The sequence below is a fragment of the Atractosteus spatula genome, chromosome 2, assembly GCF_055471065.1.
Source record: "Atractosteus spatula isolate fAtrSpa1 chromosome 2, fAtrSpa1.hap1, whole genome shotgun sequence".
Classification (NCBI taxonomy): Eukaryota; Metazoa; Chordata; class Actinopteri; order Semionotiformes; family Lepisosteidae; genus Atractosteus; species Atractosteus spatula.
Window position 1 is genome coordinate 42,279,526 of NC_142707.1, and position 18,442 is coordinate 42,297,967.

The following is an 18,442-nucleotide window of genomic DNA, read 5'->3' on the forward strand; positions in this document are numbered from 1 at the left end:
CTGAAGCGAGGGCAGGAGTATAGGATGTCGTCGGCCGTCTTTTTGTCACCTGTACTCTTAAGTTCTAATGTCTTATTTGTAAATGCCAGCACCTCAGTGTTGCTGCCTAATTGGTAATTTAAACAAAGAATAAGTATTTAATGCATTCAGAACAAATGCATGTTATGATTGTCCCATGACTGAACTTGAAGCAGCCTTTTTATAAAAGAAAATACAGCACAATATGTAAAACTTACATTAAAGGAAGCAATAAAGTTATCTAAATTCTCTAATAAAGGCAAGCAATTTGCAGGGCACCTTGTTTGGTGTGTTTGATGTGCTAATATAGCTTGCATAACTTCTACATCAAATACTTTTACAGTTACAAGTACAGCTTTTACTTTTTCTTTTACCAGCATAACGCCCAGAATGATGATTCATTTTGTATTGCACAATATTGTTTTTTTTTAAACCAATACTTTTATTTTTGTATGTAATGAAATATTATTCCAAGAGTTGAAACAGTGCATAGGGATTTTTGCTATAGGTCTATTAAGTTACATTGTCAAGACTACAAATGGAAAAATATCTCTTTGGATTGTCCCAGAATAAATCATTTTAGTTATAAAAGACACACTGACATCTCATTTAAACTAATAGAAAACTTAATACTTGATAAGTGACAGTTTCAGCTATTACATCTTTTCAGCATGGATGCCGCTGCAGTAGATAGAGCCCTGCATAACCCACAGACAGACCTTTAGGGAACCCTCTGCTGATGACTGAGGTAAATTTCCCAAAATGATGATTAAGTCTGAGAATGTCTCAACACTGACACCAGAGGTCTGGAAAAGATTACTGCCCCATTAAGACCTCTAGTTTTGTTAGAACAATACAAGACTTTCAACAGAATTATAAAACTGAACTATCTGAACCTTGCTTACTGAAGTGAGCTAATAACTTTCGGTAAAGCAGCAGCAGTTAAATTGAAGCAGCAGGCCATATTAATCAGCAAAACATTTCTAATCACTGGGATTATTTGTAACACATTTGAACATGTCTAAACAGAACACAGAAATTTATACTTTAGCTTTGTTGTACTTTGTTTTTTTGTATGTGAAAATGTGCTCTACGTTTGGGATTTGGGAAAGTGATGTCATGTCATGTTGAAAATAAAACCAGACTTCCTAGGAATATATAGGGGGGAGAGTGTATTGGAGGTGCTGGTGGGTATTTGCTTTGTTTACTCATAATGGCAATTCTTCATTTTCCTTTGGAGTGGCAAAGGAATTCACATATATATTTAAAGAGAATGGTCTTTCTTTGTTCTGGAGTTTAAAGTCCAGTGTGAGCTTCTATGCCCTTTGTTCTTTCTGTACTTCTGAGTCTGTTCTGTAGTGCTGGTCTGTGTTGTCTTTTAGATGGAGGGAAGCTGTGTGTTCTCCTAATAGATAATCTGTTGTACCTCAGGTCTAAAGCAGAGGAATTGGTTTCTTATATTTGATTTTATGCAGGCTTAATAATAAACAAATATCAGCAGTTTCACTCTGCAAGAGGGACCTGAATGTATATGAGATCTCCTGGAACAAGATTTGGGATAATTAAAAATTCTTCCACTAACAATCCTGAATATCAAATGATTCACTCACGATTCCTGAACAGTATTTGATCCATGTGTATGATCTTTCTAGGATTTTCCGTGGGTAGTTTTTGAGCATGTTTTGGGAGATTTCAGTGGTGGTTTACTTCTGGAAACAGGTTTTATCTTCTTTGTCCATTACTCACAATGGCAAAAACAGATCTGCCTCCGGCACAGGTTTAAGTGGTTCTTTCAACTGCGGAGCATGGAATATGCCCCCTTTGGGGTACAAAATTCTCTGAGGATGCAAGACACAGATCTTTTTAGAACTTTTTGTGTATTCTTAATTTTACTAGAAAATTATAGGTACTGATAAATTACTGAAAAATGAAAATACATATATAATTTGTAATCAGTTTCATTCTATAGTTATGATATATTGAATTGACCTTCCTCAACAATTTTTAAGGGGTCAGAGAACATGTTTTGAGAGCCAAAGTGGTGCAGGCTTCAGTTAAGGTGAAGAACCAGTGCTTTCACAAATGAGCCTCCGTTTCCTCATATTGCATTACTGAATCCTTTGTTGTATTGATATCAGTTATAGGGAATTCTCTACTGCTTGCATCTATGGTGTCTGTAGGAGGTCTGTGGCCACTGATGACAATTGTAGAAAGATAAGGTTACATTAGTTTTGTTTTATTTATGTATGAAAATTATGAAAAAAAAAATTTGCTCACCAAAAAATGCCATCTTAATTTGTGGAGTATATTTGACTAGAAAATAAGTCACAGGTGGCAACTCAAACTCTCACAGGCTTTAATGTCAGTTTCCATATAGGAGAAATATCCAGAAATAACATCCGCTTTTAAGAAAGCTACTGCTTTTTAATTACTGTAGCTTAACATTATAATACGAAGGTCATCTTAGGCATGTATGAAACTTTTTTTCCTCCATTATAAGAAGTCTTTTTACATTATGACTATAAAGAATATGTAACATAAATAGATAATTGTATACAACTAGTGATAGATTCTATTGTGTTTGTCATCACACTATTCTCAACCTTCATAAAACCTTCACTGTTTTAACTAGAATCTTCCATTAATTTGTGACATTTAGAGATGCATGCTTAAAGTCTGAATGCCTTCCAGGTTTTTTAGTCCATGTATGGATAGGTTTGAACAGGAGTTAGAGTTTGCTGACCAGACATTATAAATACACAGAAATGCAGCATCAAGCCTATTAATTGTAAATATTTTTCTTTTGTTTTACATGTAAAAGTGACACTGTTTTTTTATTCAGTAAAACAATTGATCAGTTTAACTAGAAATTGTAGTTAATCTGTTAGTTAAAACATCTACAAAAGTACAGTAAACTATGTATATACTGGATTTGGAGATCAGGGATCACCAAAGCATATTTTATATCCTGGCCTGTATTGAGCACTAATCAGTATAATTTCATTTCTCTGTTAGTTTTCCAGAAAAAAAAGTCTCATGCAAATAGTCTTGTACTAGATGTTGGACCCACTTTACTGTATTATTATTAACAAAGAAATGCAAACTTTGGCACATAGTTTTTTCCAGGTATTTTGTTCTTTTTATGCAAATTAATACACATAATAAGTATCATGTATTATTGGAATATATTCTTAAAGTGCCACAATATTGCTCTAAGACGTTGTCAGTGTTTCATTACAGGAGTTGAAAAATGTTCCCCTTTTATGAAAATTATTCTTGATCTTAATTATGTTTGTTGCTGACCGTAGTTATTTCAGAAAGAACAGTGAACTGTATGTCAGTTCCTTGGTTCACATTGAGAAAGCTATAGAACAAATATTTTGAACAATATACAAGAGTTCTATCTGAAGAGGACAAAAACAAGAAAAACAAGGCAAGAAAAACCTAGATGTGTTTTAAAATAATTCATTAAAGGAAGCTATAAACACAATCTTAAAATTACTGTTGGTTAGAACCTTGTAGTTACTTTTAAAGATACTAGATCTTAAGAAAAGATGCATTCTGTGCAATAAAAATACAAGATTAAAGGTCATCCTCAATGAACAGCCAAGCCATGGTACAGGTTTAATTAGAGGAGAGGATACAGAGTGGACAAGAAAGCCATATACGATGAGGAAAGTTGTTTTTAACCACTGTTGCTCTGAATACAATTGAATTCTCCTGTCTAGACACAAGTATATTGCAAAGGTAAATAAAAAATAATTCCTAGTCCGGATATATAAATCATCCTAATAGCTATCTTCTAACCACATAGCCCCCTCTGAAAGCAGATTGTGGTCTTTAGTGTAAATAACACCATCTTACTTTGATACAGACATAGCCTTAATGATAACATTTACTCAAATGATAGACCCCTTCCAAATGCAGACTTCCGTCAGAGACTCAGTGTGTGTGCGTCTCTGCGTCAATTTTTCTCTGCTCTAATAATTAGTTCAAGGAAAGCTAAAAAGCTTCCGATACTCCAGCATTTTAATTTTCCAAGTTAGAAAGCTCCTGTAAGGAATTTATAGTTTATCCTTACTTAGAAAGCCTGTGTACCAGGTGACCCCCAAGCATTTGTGTAAAAACAAAGACATATTACATTTCTGTAACAATACTAACTCTAGTGACAAGTATATAAGTAGTCAAAATTCATTCATTATAAGCTGTTGGACTGATTGATTCCACAATCATTGAAAAAATGCTTCAGATAAAATATTTGAGAAAATTTGATTACTAAGTTCAATCAAATTTTTTGGATGACCACTGAATTTTAATTTTCCACATCATTCCAGAGGTTATAAATAACTTTTAATTTATGATAATGTTAACTCAAAATTGTTCTTCAATACTACATTTTTAAACAGCACATCTAATAGCTTTCAGTTTGTATTTTTTCAGTCACTGATATAACATGATGTTAGCTATAATCTGTTTGGAAGTTAAACACAAGATTCCTTTCCTAGTCTATATAGGAATTTTGTAGTTTCAATGTCACAAAATCATAGGAACATTTGTACTTAAATTAAAACATAACATATCCTTTGGTAAAAATAATTTAAATTAAATTAAACTGCACTGTCATAAATTGCTCTGTATTGTGGTCTTATTAAAATTTATTATAAAGCTATTGATTCTTACATATGATATGAGATATTTCCTGAATCTTTATGTTGAGTTAGAATTATCATAATTGTGCCTAAACTACTTAACTACTCTGACATAGACTTCATCGGAAAGGGGATTTTGGTTTTATGCAAGTTTTAAACAATACTATATGAAATTTTATTCTCTGTCATTTTCTCTATCCTTCTTTGTGCCTTTACTACACACCCTCTTGTGCCCTCTTGTTGCACATCAAGAATTTGCCATGTGACAAGAATAGCACAGCAATATCTCATGCTGTTCCCAAATAAAGACAAATAGATTTTGAACATTAAACTACATATGTTTTTTTTTTTGTATGATTTAATTATAGTTTGTGATATTTATAGGGTTACAAGACAAGGAGTGATAGGCCTGTCAGTTCTAAGAACCTTTTATGATTTTTGCTAAGATTATCGAACTTGCTTCTTTGGAGCTGGAATACTAGTGTTTTCTCATAATACAGGATATAAAACAAAATATTAAAAGAAAAACTTGTAAAGTATATTCAGTGTGCTTGTGTGTATACTGTATATGATTACATATACTGTACATATTGTATGGAAACAGGTAATAGGTTTATTCCATGCTGAAAAGAAAAGAAAGGAGACAACGTTTCTACTGTGAAACCTTCTTCAGGTGTGAGGTGTATATGTTTATACATACTATATGTATATGTAACTAAAAGTGTTTGTATTTTTTTTCAACATTTATTTGATTTTTACTGTAGGTGGTGGAACTTATATAGAATGTCTGAGATAATTTTACCAGAGTCTTTATTTTTCTGCAATTAATTTCTGTTCAATTAAATTATCCTTTAAATGGAGTTTGGAAAAGCTCTGCAAGATTTGTCAGAGAAAATGGTCTCATTTGAAAAAGTCTACCAAGATGACACTGAGTGGAAACCATCCCTGGACCCCAGGCTCCAGCAGATGTTATTTGGTGCTTGGCTAGGATATATAGTACTGTAATGCCTTTTGAAGCTATTGATGAAAAGTCATAATTTTGACAATATTAACAGAACAGGCAAAGAATACTAACAAATTAGCAAACTAAATTGGTCATTTAAAATACAGTACTATCTGCTATTTGGACCACTGTATATTTGACACATTTTCACTCTGCTAGACCTGTATTTAGGTCTATTGTATGTAACTTCCCTCAGTGCAGGAACATGTTCCAGATGTCTAGGGAGTAGCACTGTGTTTTAACTGGTAGTTAGCAATAGCCAATGTTTTGGAAGGCTCTGTACTGTCTTTTTAAATAATTTCCACCTGTTTTTGAGCATTGGACATGCAACATTGGAATGCAAAATCCATCCCATATCATTCCTATTCAATTCCTGAAAATTTTGCATCAAAAGACATAAGGAGGTTTAGCTTTATAAGCTCTGAAGAAAACAGGCTGTTGGGAACTTTTATTCAGATTCATCATTGACAATCGTCTGCACTACTATGTTTCATAACCTTTTTCCTAATGCCCATCAGTGGTATTTTACAGTATACTCAACTCTTTCTCATCCTCTGTTGTGTTCCTTATTTTTTGTGTCTTCAGCTGGTATGATTCACATAAAATGGTAAAAGGTACAGAAGTAATGAGCTTCTTTAAATGTTCTCTGTGGACATCTTTGCACATCTTTGTTCTCTGTGGACATTAATAACAATCAGTCAGATGCCATTTGTTTAATTTTTTTCTGGCACAATATGGTGATGATGATGACCCCATGTTCTGCACATTTGGAAAGGAGAAGAATGTATTTGTAGTTGACAGCTCCAATTCACTCGTTGTCTATGGCTCCTTTACAGAAAATGTCATCCCTTCCAACTCTGGTATAGAAATCTCTGGTGCTGTCCTTCTTCAGGATTCAGAGAGGAATTTTGTCAGAGCTTTGCATATAAATCTGCCTTGGTTCTGTCTAGGTTAGGGTATATTTGGATTGTCCATGATGGTCCTGATTTTCCTGGTCCCAAACCATGTATGTTTTGAGTGAATAAAGATAATTCCTCTGAACATATCAGAAGTGATGTGGTAGACCATCTTTAGTGCAACATTTCTAGACCCTCCTCAGAAGGGGAGAGCAGATCTTAAAAGGGCTGCTCAGTCGCAGTTACATCTGTTGAGCTTCTGTCTCAACCCATGGGTTAGATAACAGCATCTCTGAGCCTAGTTATGGCTAGGAATTTTCAAACATCACTTTTCTGCAGCACTGGAGAAAGAGTTTTTGAAGGCTTTTACTGACCTAATACCATTTCCTTTCTTTTCTCAGCTGAATTTCAAATAGCTTCTTTTAATATATGTTTACATGTGCAGAGGATATTGATAAATGAACCCCTTTAACAATAGCACATAGACAAAATGGTTCAGATGTTTACCTGGTGACCAAATCAGGAATCAGTTGAATAGGTAGATGCTTGAGGCGAGAACTGACAGGCAGGACTGATCACGTGTTTGTTGAAATAGTCACCTTATAGGACATCCAGGGTGTTGCACGGTGTGAGCTGAATAGAAAGTGTCCATGGTGAACGTATCATAGAACTCATCTGGATTAATGGACCTTTTTGTATTGTAGCAGAGTCAATAATTAATCGAAGTATTTAAATATGCATTGAAGTAGCTGTCACTTAATGCACTCTCTCTCCTCGGTCTTTACCGCTAATCCTGTGAAATCCTTCACATCCTGCCAGTGAGTCAGTTTTTCTGGTAACTCAATAGGAGTGCAGCTTTTTCAGTGCCCCTTTAAACAGACACCTTCCCTTCCTTCTGATGAGTGGTTTTAGTTACAGGCTTGAGATCTAAAACCCTCTGTACCTAGTTTCCTTTTCAAAGGCTTCTGATTAGTTTCTATTGTGTGACAGGAGTGCGTATGACACAAAGAGCTGGGGTCCTACATCCCATTTTGACAATCCGTCAGTTTCTGTATGTGATACTTTACAATGTTTTGGGCTTATTGCCAGCAGTTGGTACTTGCTGAGTGTTTATGCTCATAATATATATACAGTACTACCAACATTTCGCCACCTCTTAATCTCTTTTGATCTTTACTGTATCTTCACAGTGACTCTTTAACCAATAACATTTTTAAAGTTTTTTTTAAAAACCCTTGGGTTTAATGATTTCTGTGACATCATCCTTTTTTGTTTCGGTTGATTAATTCTACAAACCTACAACAACCTAAAAGTGGCTGAGTAGCTCTGGAGAGAAAGGGAGTGTGACAAATTACTGATTTAATGAATCCACAGTGACTCAAAACTATTCAACAGAAGAAGTGAGTAGTATTTTCACATTTTTCCTTAGGTAATCATTTTACTGCACATTTTAGATATAGCACTTTTGATTTAATTTGGGGATTTCTAGACTTGGTGCTTTATGATGTTTATATTTCTGCTACAAAACACTGTAAAATAAAGGTTTTATGTTACTCTGATTAGCTTATTGATGGAAAGTTATCACTCTAAATAAACTCCCCAGGTTCCAATCAGACCTAGGATACAAGTCACTGGTATCAGAGTAAATATAAACAACAAAACACATAACTTTTAAGGGTCCACCACAAAAGACCTTGTAAGTCTTGAATAGTCGAAAGCTTAATCATTTAATATAAAAAGTTGTACTTTTTTACTTTTGAGATGATTAAAAACGTTCAGAATTACAACTTCACATTCCTCTTTCCAGCCCTTATTTTTTATTTCACATTGTTCCTGGACACTCTTCAACAGCAATATTATCAGTTGGTGGATCTCCGTCAGTTACACAGACATTAGTTGTTTAATCAACCTTTTGCATTCCTGTCTTTTAACCATTGTTTAAGCAAATTTACATTTTACTCACATTCAGCCAAAGTGCTGTTACAAAATCCTTCTTCTGCACTTGTATTTAAATTATCGACTGTTTTTTTGTTTTTTGCCAAATGTACAGCTTTACTTTGTTTCCATTTTGCATTCCTTTGCTCTTCTTTTTGTAATTACAATTTTTTTTTGTAATTTCCCATGATCCACATCTAAAATATACTCCTCTATGCTTCCTTCATTCAAAACAAGATCTTTTATCTGTCACACTTTAGTAAAGGGGTTGAAAAAATACATTTTCGAAATGGATAATACAGTAAGCTAGTTGGTAGTATTTTTTATAAGGTATCATAGATGGAATATGTGATCTTCTAGTGTAAAAATAGTCAAGTTATGGATATAGTTCAAGTTGTTGTTTCCGATGTGAGTAATCTGTAAAGGTTGGTTATTATCACATTTATTATATATCACTTTATTAAATTTTTTATTGATATATTACAATTATAAGACTAATGATTGTTGATTATCATATAACATAAAAAGGGCATTCCATTTTGTTACTGAAAGTGAGAATTCAGACCAAAACACTCTGTAGAACTCTTTGCAACATTCAGGTAAGCATAAAAAATTAGTGAACACAAAAAGCAATAGTCCATTGAATCTCCCTGTCGAACAAGACTCAATTACATGGAAATATGTTATATTTATACTGTAGCATATGACATATACAGATCAAAGGGTGAAATCAGTTATAATAATCTTTTTGTTTCCCTTAACAGTTTTTTTACCAGTTTATAATTTCTTAGAATTTATCACACACAGAAAAGAAAATGATTCCATGAAATAGATCACTTTATCTGGTTTCACCACATATACACTAAATCTAAACTAGTGTGCTACTTAGATATTGTAGACTGGGTTTTGGTTCACAAAAAAAACTCCTTATAGGCATTTCTCCATTCTCTTTTTTTACATTGGAGTGTCACAGAAATTCATGGTTTACATATAATGTAATTCGCTTTCACCCTCATCTCTTCTTTCTTATGTCTCTGTTATGCAATGTGTATCTATGTCTCTGTAGGCCAAATTTGTCTGTACAACAATATTTGAGATCAAATATATTTAATTTCAATTTAAAAATTCCACATAGTGTAATTGACCCCCCCATACAGTAGATGGTATCTTGTGAAGATATTCTATTCTTCTGTCTGGGAGGCACTGCAGGTACATTTTTATACATTTTGTCTATATTTTAAGCTCTGGGAACATGTCTCTTCCTGTTTGTTCATTATTCCAGCGAATATTCCCTGGTCACATAAAGTCACCTTGCTGGACGATGGTTAATCTGAGAGACTCTCACAGGCAGAAACAGTCTACAGTAGTTGCGTGATCTGACTCTAAGAAGCTGTTGTTGCTGCAATTAGAGCCTCCACATTCCCTCTCCTAGTACTACTGGATCCTTATTTGTGTTAATATTATTTATGTGGAGCTCTCTACTTCTGGGATTCATGGTGCTAGTGGAACATTAGGGGATTGGAGTGCTGCTGCTGATAACAGTCAATTTTTTGTTGCATGTGGGACTGTTGTAGCTGTTATTGACTGAGTCCTTAGCAGAAATGTGGAGGGTATTACTACTGAAGGGGTTGGGAAATGGTTTTCACTTTTGTTATTGGATTCTGTTTTGTGGTTTGGAAAAATAAAAAATGTTCGGATTAAAATAAAGTGATCACTTTGTAATGTTGTAGATTTTTGACAATGGAGTGAAATTAATCATATTAATAATTTATATGACTGAAACCAAAGTCATATTTTCATGGGGGGACAGAATAAAATGGCCAGTGCATTGGAGAATGGAGCGCTCTGTAACAATGCATGAGCGAGCAGTGATTGGTATATCCTTGTGAAACATATTGGCTTTGAAGCAACTGTTCCCACTATGTAGGCAGTTGAGATGGACTACTTGTGAAGATCTACAAGAACCAGTTCCATATACTGATCTCTGGATATTTCTTTAACACCCAAAAGCTCTTATATCAGCATGAATGCCAATAATGTTAGAATGAGAAAATTAAAACCATCTCACAAATTAAAAAAACTAAGATGTTTAATAGAAGTTAAAATTCTGTTGTTTTCCTGAACAGTCATGTTCAAATAAGTATTGTCAGGATGTTGAGAATAAATCAGAAATAATTTCTGTAAGCTTGAGACAAAATCCTTGGCAGTGTGTCAAAATCCTCAATCTTTCCAAAGTTATGTAAGAAGCTTCTGAAATTCATGGTAGGCCTAATGATTGAGTGTTTTGTTATGTTCTTTTTATGGTTTTATACTAAATTATGCTTTTCCTGTTACACAAGTCAAGCAAGTATGTTATCATTGAAAGTAATAGCTGCCCAACATAATTTTATAGTGTGCTTTGTAACCATTTACAACACATTTAAATAACTTTTACTGCAGTTTAAACAATCTGGGCCTACTTATTTAAAAAAAAAAATCTGCTTATTTTAAATAAAGGGTAGTTCTGTTTAATCTTCTGACCAATTTAAGGGGATATGAAAAATGTGTTTCTCATTCAGCTGCCAAACATCCAGTGTTAGAGAATGTTTTATTGTTGCATTATACCGCTAAATCTGTATTAGATGAGGAGTTTTAAAGATTCTTTACCATTCACTAAAACCAGTTTTGATAAGAAATGACAAGGAAATCCTATTTTATTTCCTCTTAATTAACTCCTGTTGTGAAGTACAAAATAATTTTAAAAGAGAAACTGTTCTTTTCCATTTAAAGTTACCTAGCTTTAGAATATGCTAGAATGCTTCCAATTCATTTTATGTATAGAATCTGACACTATTAAGACAAAGGGAGAACATGCACAATATTCAAGAAATATATGCATGTATAGGAATCTATAGGAATACAGGGTTTTGTATTGTTGAATTATCAGTTTTATTCTCATTCCAGCAATATGATCAAGGGAAGCAAGGATCTTGGTTTCTTTGTTCTGTAGACAATAGGGTCAAATTAAATAAAGACATTATAAACAGTGGTTTCAATCGAATGTAAATGTTATTTATCTCTTTTAATTGACATATTAGATATTTAATATGTAAAAAATGTGGGCATAGATTTATTTTAGTGCGAAGGCTTGACATTGCGAGTAAGCATATAGAAACAGTACGTTGAGCCAAACAGAGCAGTTACTGTGTGCATGCTGCTGTGCTTCTTTGCTTCCACATGGCTCCAGAAAGTTGTGGACATTTGACTTGACTTCAATTGGAAGTCGATTAGAAGAGTTCAAATTTCTAATAACAGGTATTTTGAATGAACATTTCTAATAAGAGACACACTGCTGGTAGCTAATAAATGACATCTAGTTAAAGGAGGCTAATACAATGATAGTTCAGTTATTGAGGGAAGCCTGGGCCTGCTTTGCAATTTGCAGTGAAACCTGCAAGCCTCATCGTCATGGCTGGTTCATTGTCAGTTGTTATTGACTTGTTATTAGCTTCTCAATCGACACATTTTTTGCAACAAAATAGTTCTCCATGCAGTTGTTGTCAAAATCTTTGGTTGTTGATTTCAAAGGCAACAATAAAAAAAATATTCAATTACTGCCAAGTTCTTAGTCACCATTCAAAGAAATACCATTCTTTCATCATTCTAAAGGTTATTTGAATCCACTGTTTCTTCTTACTTAATTGAGAATCATTGGCAAGTACCTAACTGCTCCTTTACATTGGCCGATGGTGCAAAACCTTTTTCTTATGATGGTGTTTGTGCCAAACTACACATCAGAAATAGAAGACAGTTCAAATAGAAGATGGTTTTGGGACTATTTATATTTATCCATCCTTCCATCAACCCATTAATCCATTTTCTAAACATTTAATCAAATGCAGGTTTATATAGGAGTCGGAGCAAATCCCAGCAAGCACTGTTTTTATAATCCTCAAATAAAGATTTTGCCATCACTGTCATTGCTACTGTATATTTTCATCATCATAAGTAATCTCTTAATTTTTTTTTCAAATAACGGGCCACTTCGAAAGGTGCTTCAGTTACCTCATGGTTTTTCTCATGGTCTGATAGAAGACTTGTTCTAGGGTTTTGATTAGACCACAGAGGGGCTTATATTGAACCTATGGGGGGGGGGGAAGAAGGGAGCTCTGCCATACATTAGAAAGGTATAAATTACATTTCCACCATTTAAAATTAAGTTTATAGGTGAATGCAAAGCATGTTATGGAGCAAGTAAAGGTGGGAAGGTTTTTCTACCTTTTTCTACCTGGGATGGTCTAGCTGGAGTCCTGGTTTCACAGTTCTCCATTATTTATAGTGACAGCCTTATTCAGGTTATAGCAAATAGGGTGGAGGTACCCTATAACAGCAGGTTAATGTGCGTAGATCCTCCAGTGCTGTGCTAATACTGTGAAAAATACTGTTCCAAATACTCGTAAAGAGGCGTGAAGTGTCTCTCCAGATTGCATCTTTTCCCAGTGGCAACTCTAACAAAGCAGATTAAAAGCATTGTTGTTTTTGACAGTTAAGAACAAAAAATCAGTTTCCCGTACCTTATGGAAATAGTAGGTCTTTTGTTTTTTTTCTGATGGACCTGCAGAATTTTTCATAAAGTTTCAAATACGTAAGAAAAAGATAACTTTGAAATGTTACCTAATTCTAACAGATCAGCTAGCAGATGGTGTTTATTGTTTTAAAATTCCTTTGATATAGCTGAACTTTGACCTTGTTCAATATTTGCTAGAATGTAGTTAAAAGATATTTACTTCCATTATTTAGCACCCAAGTAGGAATAGCCAGAGGTGGAATAATGTCAAATTAAGATGCTTTGATTGGATAGTGTCCAGGATCTTGCAGTGATACATTTAATATGAGTGAGATTAGTTTATGACAGCTTGTGGTGGAAATGATTCCACAACTTGGGTAATGCAATATTAATGTTATTTTCAAAAATTTTTTTCAAGCTTCTAATTGACAGATCATGAGCTATCTGCAGTAGATTGACCTAGTGTGTACTTTGGACCAGTCACTCAGCTACAGTCTTTTGTGTTTTCAAACACCGTTTATATAACTTGTGTCTGCAGTAACTAAAACACATTCTTAAGTTCCATTTTTTAATCATTGTTCTGTTCAAATGTACAAAATCTAGATTATCTGCATATATATGATTCTTTAACATTGGGTTGAGGAATGTCTCCTATGTTTCTGTATAACAATTTGAAAGGTGGTTCTAGTACTAATTTTGTATTTATCTTAAAATGTTTTTTAGAAAAACATTATGCTGTTGAAAAGTTTTACAGGCTGTCCCTTTCGGTTGATGACGGGTCTAATTAGTTGTCTTTAGGTACATGGAAGACAATGGGATCTGCATAATCTTTGGCAGCTTGAGCAGGTGTTGTCTTGGAAGAAGCATGATTCTTCAGAATCCAATAACAGCAAACTCTCTTTGACACTTTTGCTTTGCTTACCAATTCTGACTTCCTGGGGTCTCAAAGTGCTAATTCATTCAAGGCATGGCAATATTAGCCTTCAGTGAAACATAACTCTGAAGATATAGGACATGCTCTGCATTCGTCAGATACTCATTGTAAACCTGAACCAGTGACACTCAGATCAGATATTCCAGGAGGTTCATCTTCTGTTGCCTGTTCCGCTGTGAAGGACTCGCTTGCCAGAGCTGAACCCAACAGGTCTTCATGGAAACCAAAGAAGCTCTAGGACTGAAGGATTCATGTCATACTTCATTCTGTCATTGCTGACCCAACATTACTCAGTGCGCAGGTCTCACAGTGAGAACAAGCAGATGGACTTTGAAACCCATTTTTGCAGTTTATAGAAATGGGATTTGATGGGTCAGCTATCATATAAAGTTATGTACAATTTTAGTTTTCATCTATTCCAGTTAAAATAGTTGAAATAATTAAATACCCTGTGGTTGTGCTCATAATATATATTTATACAATTTTATTTGTAAGAACTTCAAAATTCAAATTGGTGTACAGTAGCTTACATGTAATGCATAAGTGCTGAAGCAAAAAGTGAACTGAATCTACAAAGTACAGCGCTACAGAATTTAGCAACACCTAACTCACCAAGGACCAAGTTTAGGATTCACAGAGTGACACAGGACGACACAGGATTCACAGTGAATCACAGGATGAGATTGGTGAGGCAAATACTGGATTAAACCAGGGGAATATGGTAGTATCAGGTTCCAACAACACACAGGATGGAGGAGATAAGCAATAGTCAGATGGCCAGAGCTATGCACTGCAGAGTAGAAGCCTTCAGCAGACTAGGATGGAATATGAGTACGAGATAGGACTTCAGCAAGAAGGCAGAGGCAGAGAAGGGTCTAGCCAAAAATGTTTGCCACTCCAGAGCTTGCAGGAGGTATTGTAAACAAATTAGGAATGAACTAGTACAAAACAAAATTTAGCAAGTGAAAGAAAAGTACCAGTGAAAATAAACAACTAAAAAATTCAGATGAAGATGAAATGACTGAGAAACTAAAAACACAGCAGAAAAGCAGCAGTCAAGGTGCGATAGGAGTCTTTTGCAACCAGAAGTCAGATAGATACCTTTTATTCTGTGGTCACTCTCCTTTGTCAAGCAGTGTTCAAAATCCTCAAATCTGAGGCTGCAGTTTTGGTGTAGCAAGTTTGATTTTTATAGGACCTTGTAGCTTGCATGCATAGAGCTGTGTCTGAGATTCAGCTGAGTCAATTACTTGTGCTAGTGTACTGTAATACTTTTTTTCTTTTACTTCTGTTAATTATGTCTGGTATTATTTTTATTTTGTCCATAGAACTTGGCTTTGAAAATAAACAGTTGAATCAACATGTATCCTAGTTTGGCTTATTAAAATTGAATTAAATCTCCACGTGAAAAAAAGTTAAATTCTCCAGTAATTGTAATAATAAAATTAATTTCCTTAGTATCAAATGTATCACTTTTACTCTGGATATCAGTTTTTTTGATAAATGTAAACTATTTCACTTCCAGCGTGAGAAGAGTTAGTTAGATTTCAAGGCCTTGACATGACTCATTTACAGTGCAATAGAGTGTAGAAAGGGGTTTAATATGTTGTTAAATTTTGGGGTCTGACAGAGGATCTAATAAACCTCTCCAGACAGTATAGTCAAAGAGGAAGTGGTGTCTATTAGTATGCTTCCTTGGAGACATTTAAGGCAAACATGTAAAATATTTGGAAAATACCGTATATGTGGTGCTTGAGTAAGCTGAATAAAAACTGGAATTAAACATTACACAGCCTGTAGCAAGCAGACCCCCTGCATATCACAATATTTGTCTTGTGGTAAGTACTGCCATCGCATTTACTGCATTCCTGTCCATCAGCCTGTCTAAATATCATAGTCGCCAAAAGAATCTGAAAACCGCAACATGTATAGTATGAGTTTATTTTTAATTTTGTTTTGTTTAATTGTATTTCCTTTTGATAAAAAAATTCTTCACTAACTTTTTGTTGAGAGATTTTAAAAGAACTAGAAATCATTTCTAGTATAATCTGTAATTTTGAATATTACTTTTTTGGTACCTTCAGCTTCCACAAAGGCTGTCTGCGTTTAAAATATATATATATATGTGAATTTTAAAAATCAATATATGTGTAAAACAAAAATATATAGAAATTATTTATAAAACTCCAAACATTTTACTCTCAAGAATTAAGAATTAGTTATTAATAGCTCTGGGGCATATTTTTCTCACTGTGTTGCCTTGAAATCATATCATTGTTTATAGCACCTAATAAAAAATCAGTACAGTACAGAGGGGATTTCCTGGGTATAGGAATCAAGAACTTTGTTGCTGTAACACTTCAACTTGATCCTTAATGTTTGTCTCAAGTTGTAAATAAATAGTAAACAAATGTTATTTTTTCTTTTTCTACAGACAATGAGCGACAGACCATTCATTCAGAAACTGTTTCGGCCTGTTACTGCAGAAGGCCAGTCACACACCCTAGGTGATTTACTGAAGGAAGTATTTCCTGCTGCAATCACTAATGATGGTATGTTCATAAATGTTGATTTACACATGATTCTTGTGCCTTTTCCTGCATTTGTCAGATACAAAGTATTCTGCTTTAAATATATCTCTGGTGTTTAAGTTGTTGCTTTAGGCTTCTGATACTGTATTTATAATACCACAGAGTATTCCACACTTTGTTACTATCTCAATTAGGACCTTTTTATCAAGATGCTTGGAATATTTTGTATTTATCTGTACCTCACCTGAAATTCAAAAGGAAAAGCATAAACCTGAAGACAGTTCTTTATTTTTCACAAGTCTATTAATTATATTAATTATCCCATAATACCCCAAACAAATAAAAGCGTACTGTTAAATTAAATCAGAAAACAGTGCTTTACACATTGTGGCACACAAACATAACTAGTGCCTGTCATAATGGAAAAAGTAAAATGACCAGCTTCAGAGGCTTCATGAAAGATAAGAGCCCGACCCAGCCAAAACAGTGTTTGTCTGGATCCCGTCAAAGGAAACAGATAAGCAAACAATGGGGTTCTCAGACAGTGTACCTGTAGCCTCATGTGTACAAGAGACCTCCATCCCAGGATTCTCTTTGAAGAGTTTCCCATGCAGGCTGCTTTCTTTTTTTTGTCTGGCAGGATGAAGGCGAAAGTCTTTCTTTGTGTCTCATATTTTGTTTTTTCATTTCCTTGTTAATGAATCTCCAGTGATCTGAATGATATCAGATTGTTGTCTGCCTCCAGAGAAGTCTGATTCTGCAAGTATTTATTATTTTGCTCTAAAAATGGAATGGTCCCTTAACCTCTCCTTTGTATGATGCCGATGAGCAAAAGAGTCCCAGTCTTCATCAGTGCATTTCACTTTGTACCTTATCAATACAGGCTCTCTTTGGCTGGTACCTTTGTTCTTTTTTACATGGAGCTTTTGATGGTGTGAATATTTAGAAGATATACCTAACCCTAGAGCAGGGATTTTAAACCTTTTCTGTCTGGAAGTCTCATTTGTAAGGAAACCTCTTCTATAAGAAGCCTAATTTGAGCATAAACCAAAGTATATTATTTCTATAAACAGTACTACCATTTAGTATAAATTCTGAAAAATGTAGGGCAGTAGACCCTGCTAGTCTTGGGTTTGAAATATTTTCTCTCTTTCTGGGCAAATGCTGAACAACCCTAGAGACCTGTTAGAAACCCTTACATGTGAGAAGTACACTGTTTATCTATACACTAGGTTTAGTAGTTGTTTAAAAACAATTGTAAAATGGTATAATTTTCAGAGCACAACTTATGTTAAAGTTAGTGAAACAGGACATTACAAGAGTTATAATATATTTACAGTGTAAGCTACTCAGTGTCACACAGAATAATGACAATATGGTAAATACAGTTTAATGTCACACAAAAAACAGTTCTCAGAAGTTTCCATTTTTCAGTCTTTAGTAATAGGAATACCTTGTAGTTATCGCACATACTAGTTTTCTTCTCCAATTAATACTATAATAGGGGCACACCTTCTGCATGACAGAAAACCTATGGAAACATGGTCAGGGGGAATCCCTGTTTTACTAAATTTTGAACTTGGTGTATTTACTGTAGAAGTGGAACATGTTCAGCCATGTGTCTGTGATTCCACTCTGGCAATCCCCTCCACTACAGCAGCTTATTTCTTGTACTAGGGAATAAGTACTTGTCAGGTCTGTATCACTTACAACATTTTGACTACATTTGTCCTTCTCTGCTCTGACTTGGAAGCTGCTTGATGAAACATATAAAATAGTATATATAAAATATATTTCTGGATGTTTTTTAAACGGGTCACTTTGTCTTACAGAAATGCCCCTGTTTTTTTACTTCGCAATCATAGAGAGCTTTGAAGTTGGATTAAAGATATAAAATTTGATGCAAATATGTTTAAAACGATATCACATG

The 18,442-nt window shown here is 34.3% G+C and overlaps 1 protein-coding gene across 4 annotated transcripts in view; it reads left to right on the forward strand.

Moving 5' to 3' along the window:
- Positions 1-18,442, forward strand: part of atg5 (ATG5 autophagy related 5 homolog (S. cerevisiae)) — a 61,799-nt gene that overhangs the window by 19,586 nt on the left and 23,771 nt on the right. For 3 of the 4 annotated variants that reach the window (XR_016093940.1, XM_088931441.1, XM_088931450.1), the window contains exon 7: positions 16,416-16,533. Coding sequence is in view for 3 of the 4 variants with exons in the window: in XM_088931441.1 (XP_088787567.1) it covers positions 16,416-16,533 (118 nt within the window). In the remaining variant the exon portion in view is untranslated. Of the gene's footprint in view, positions 1-16,415; positions 16,534-17,221; positions 17,272-18,442 lie in introns of those variants that run through there. The other variant, XM_088931464.1, reaches the window with a different exon arrangement.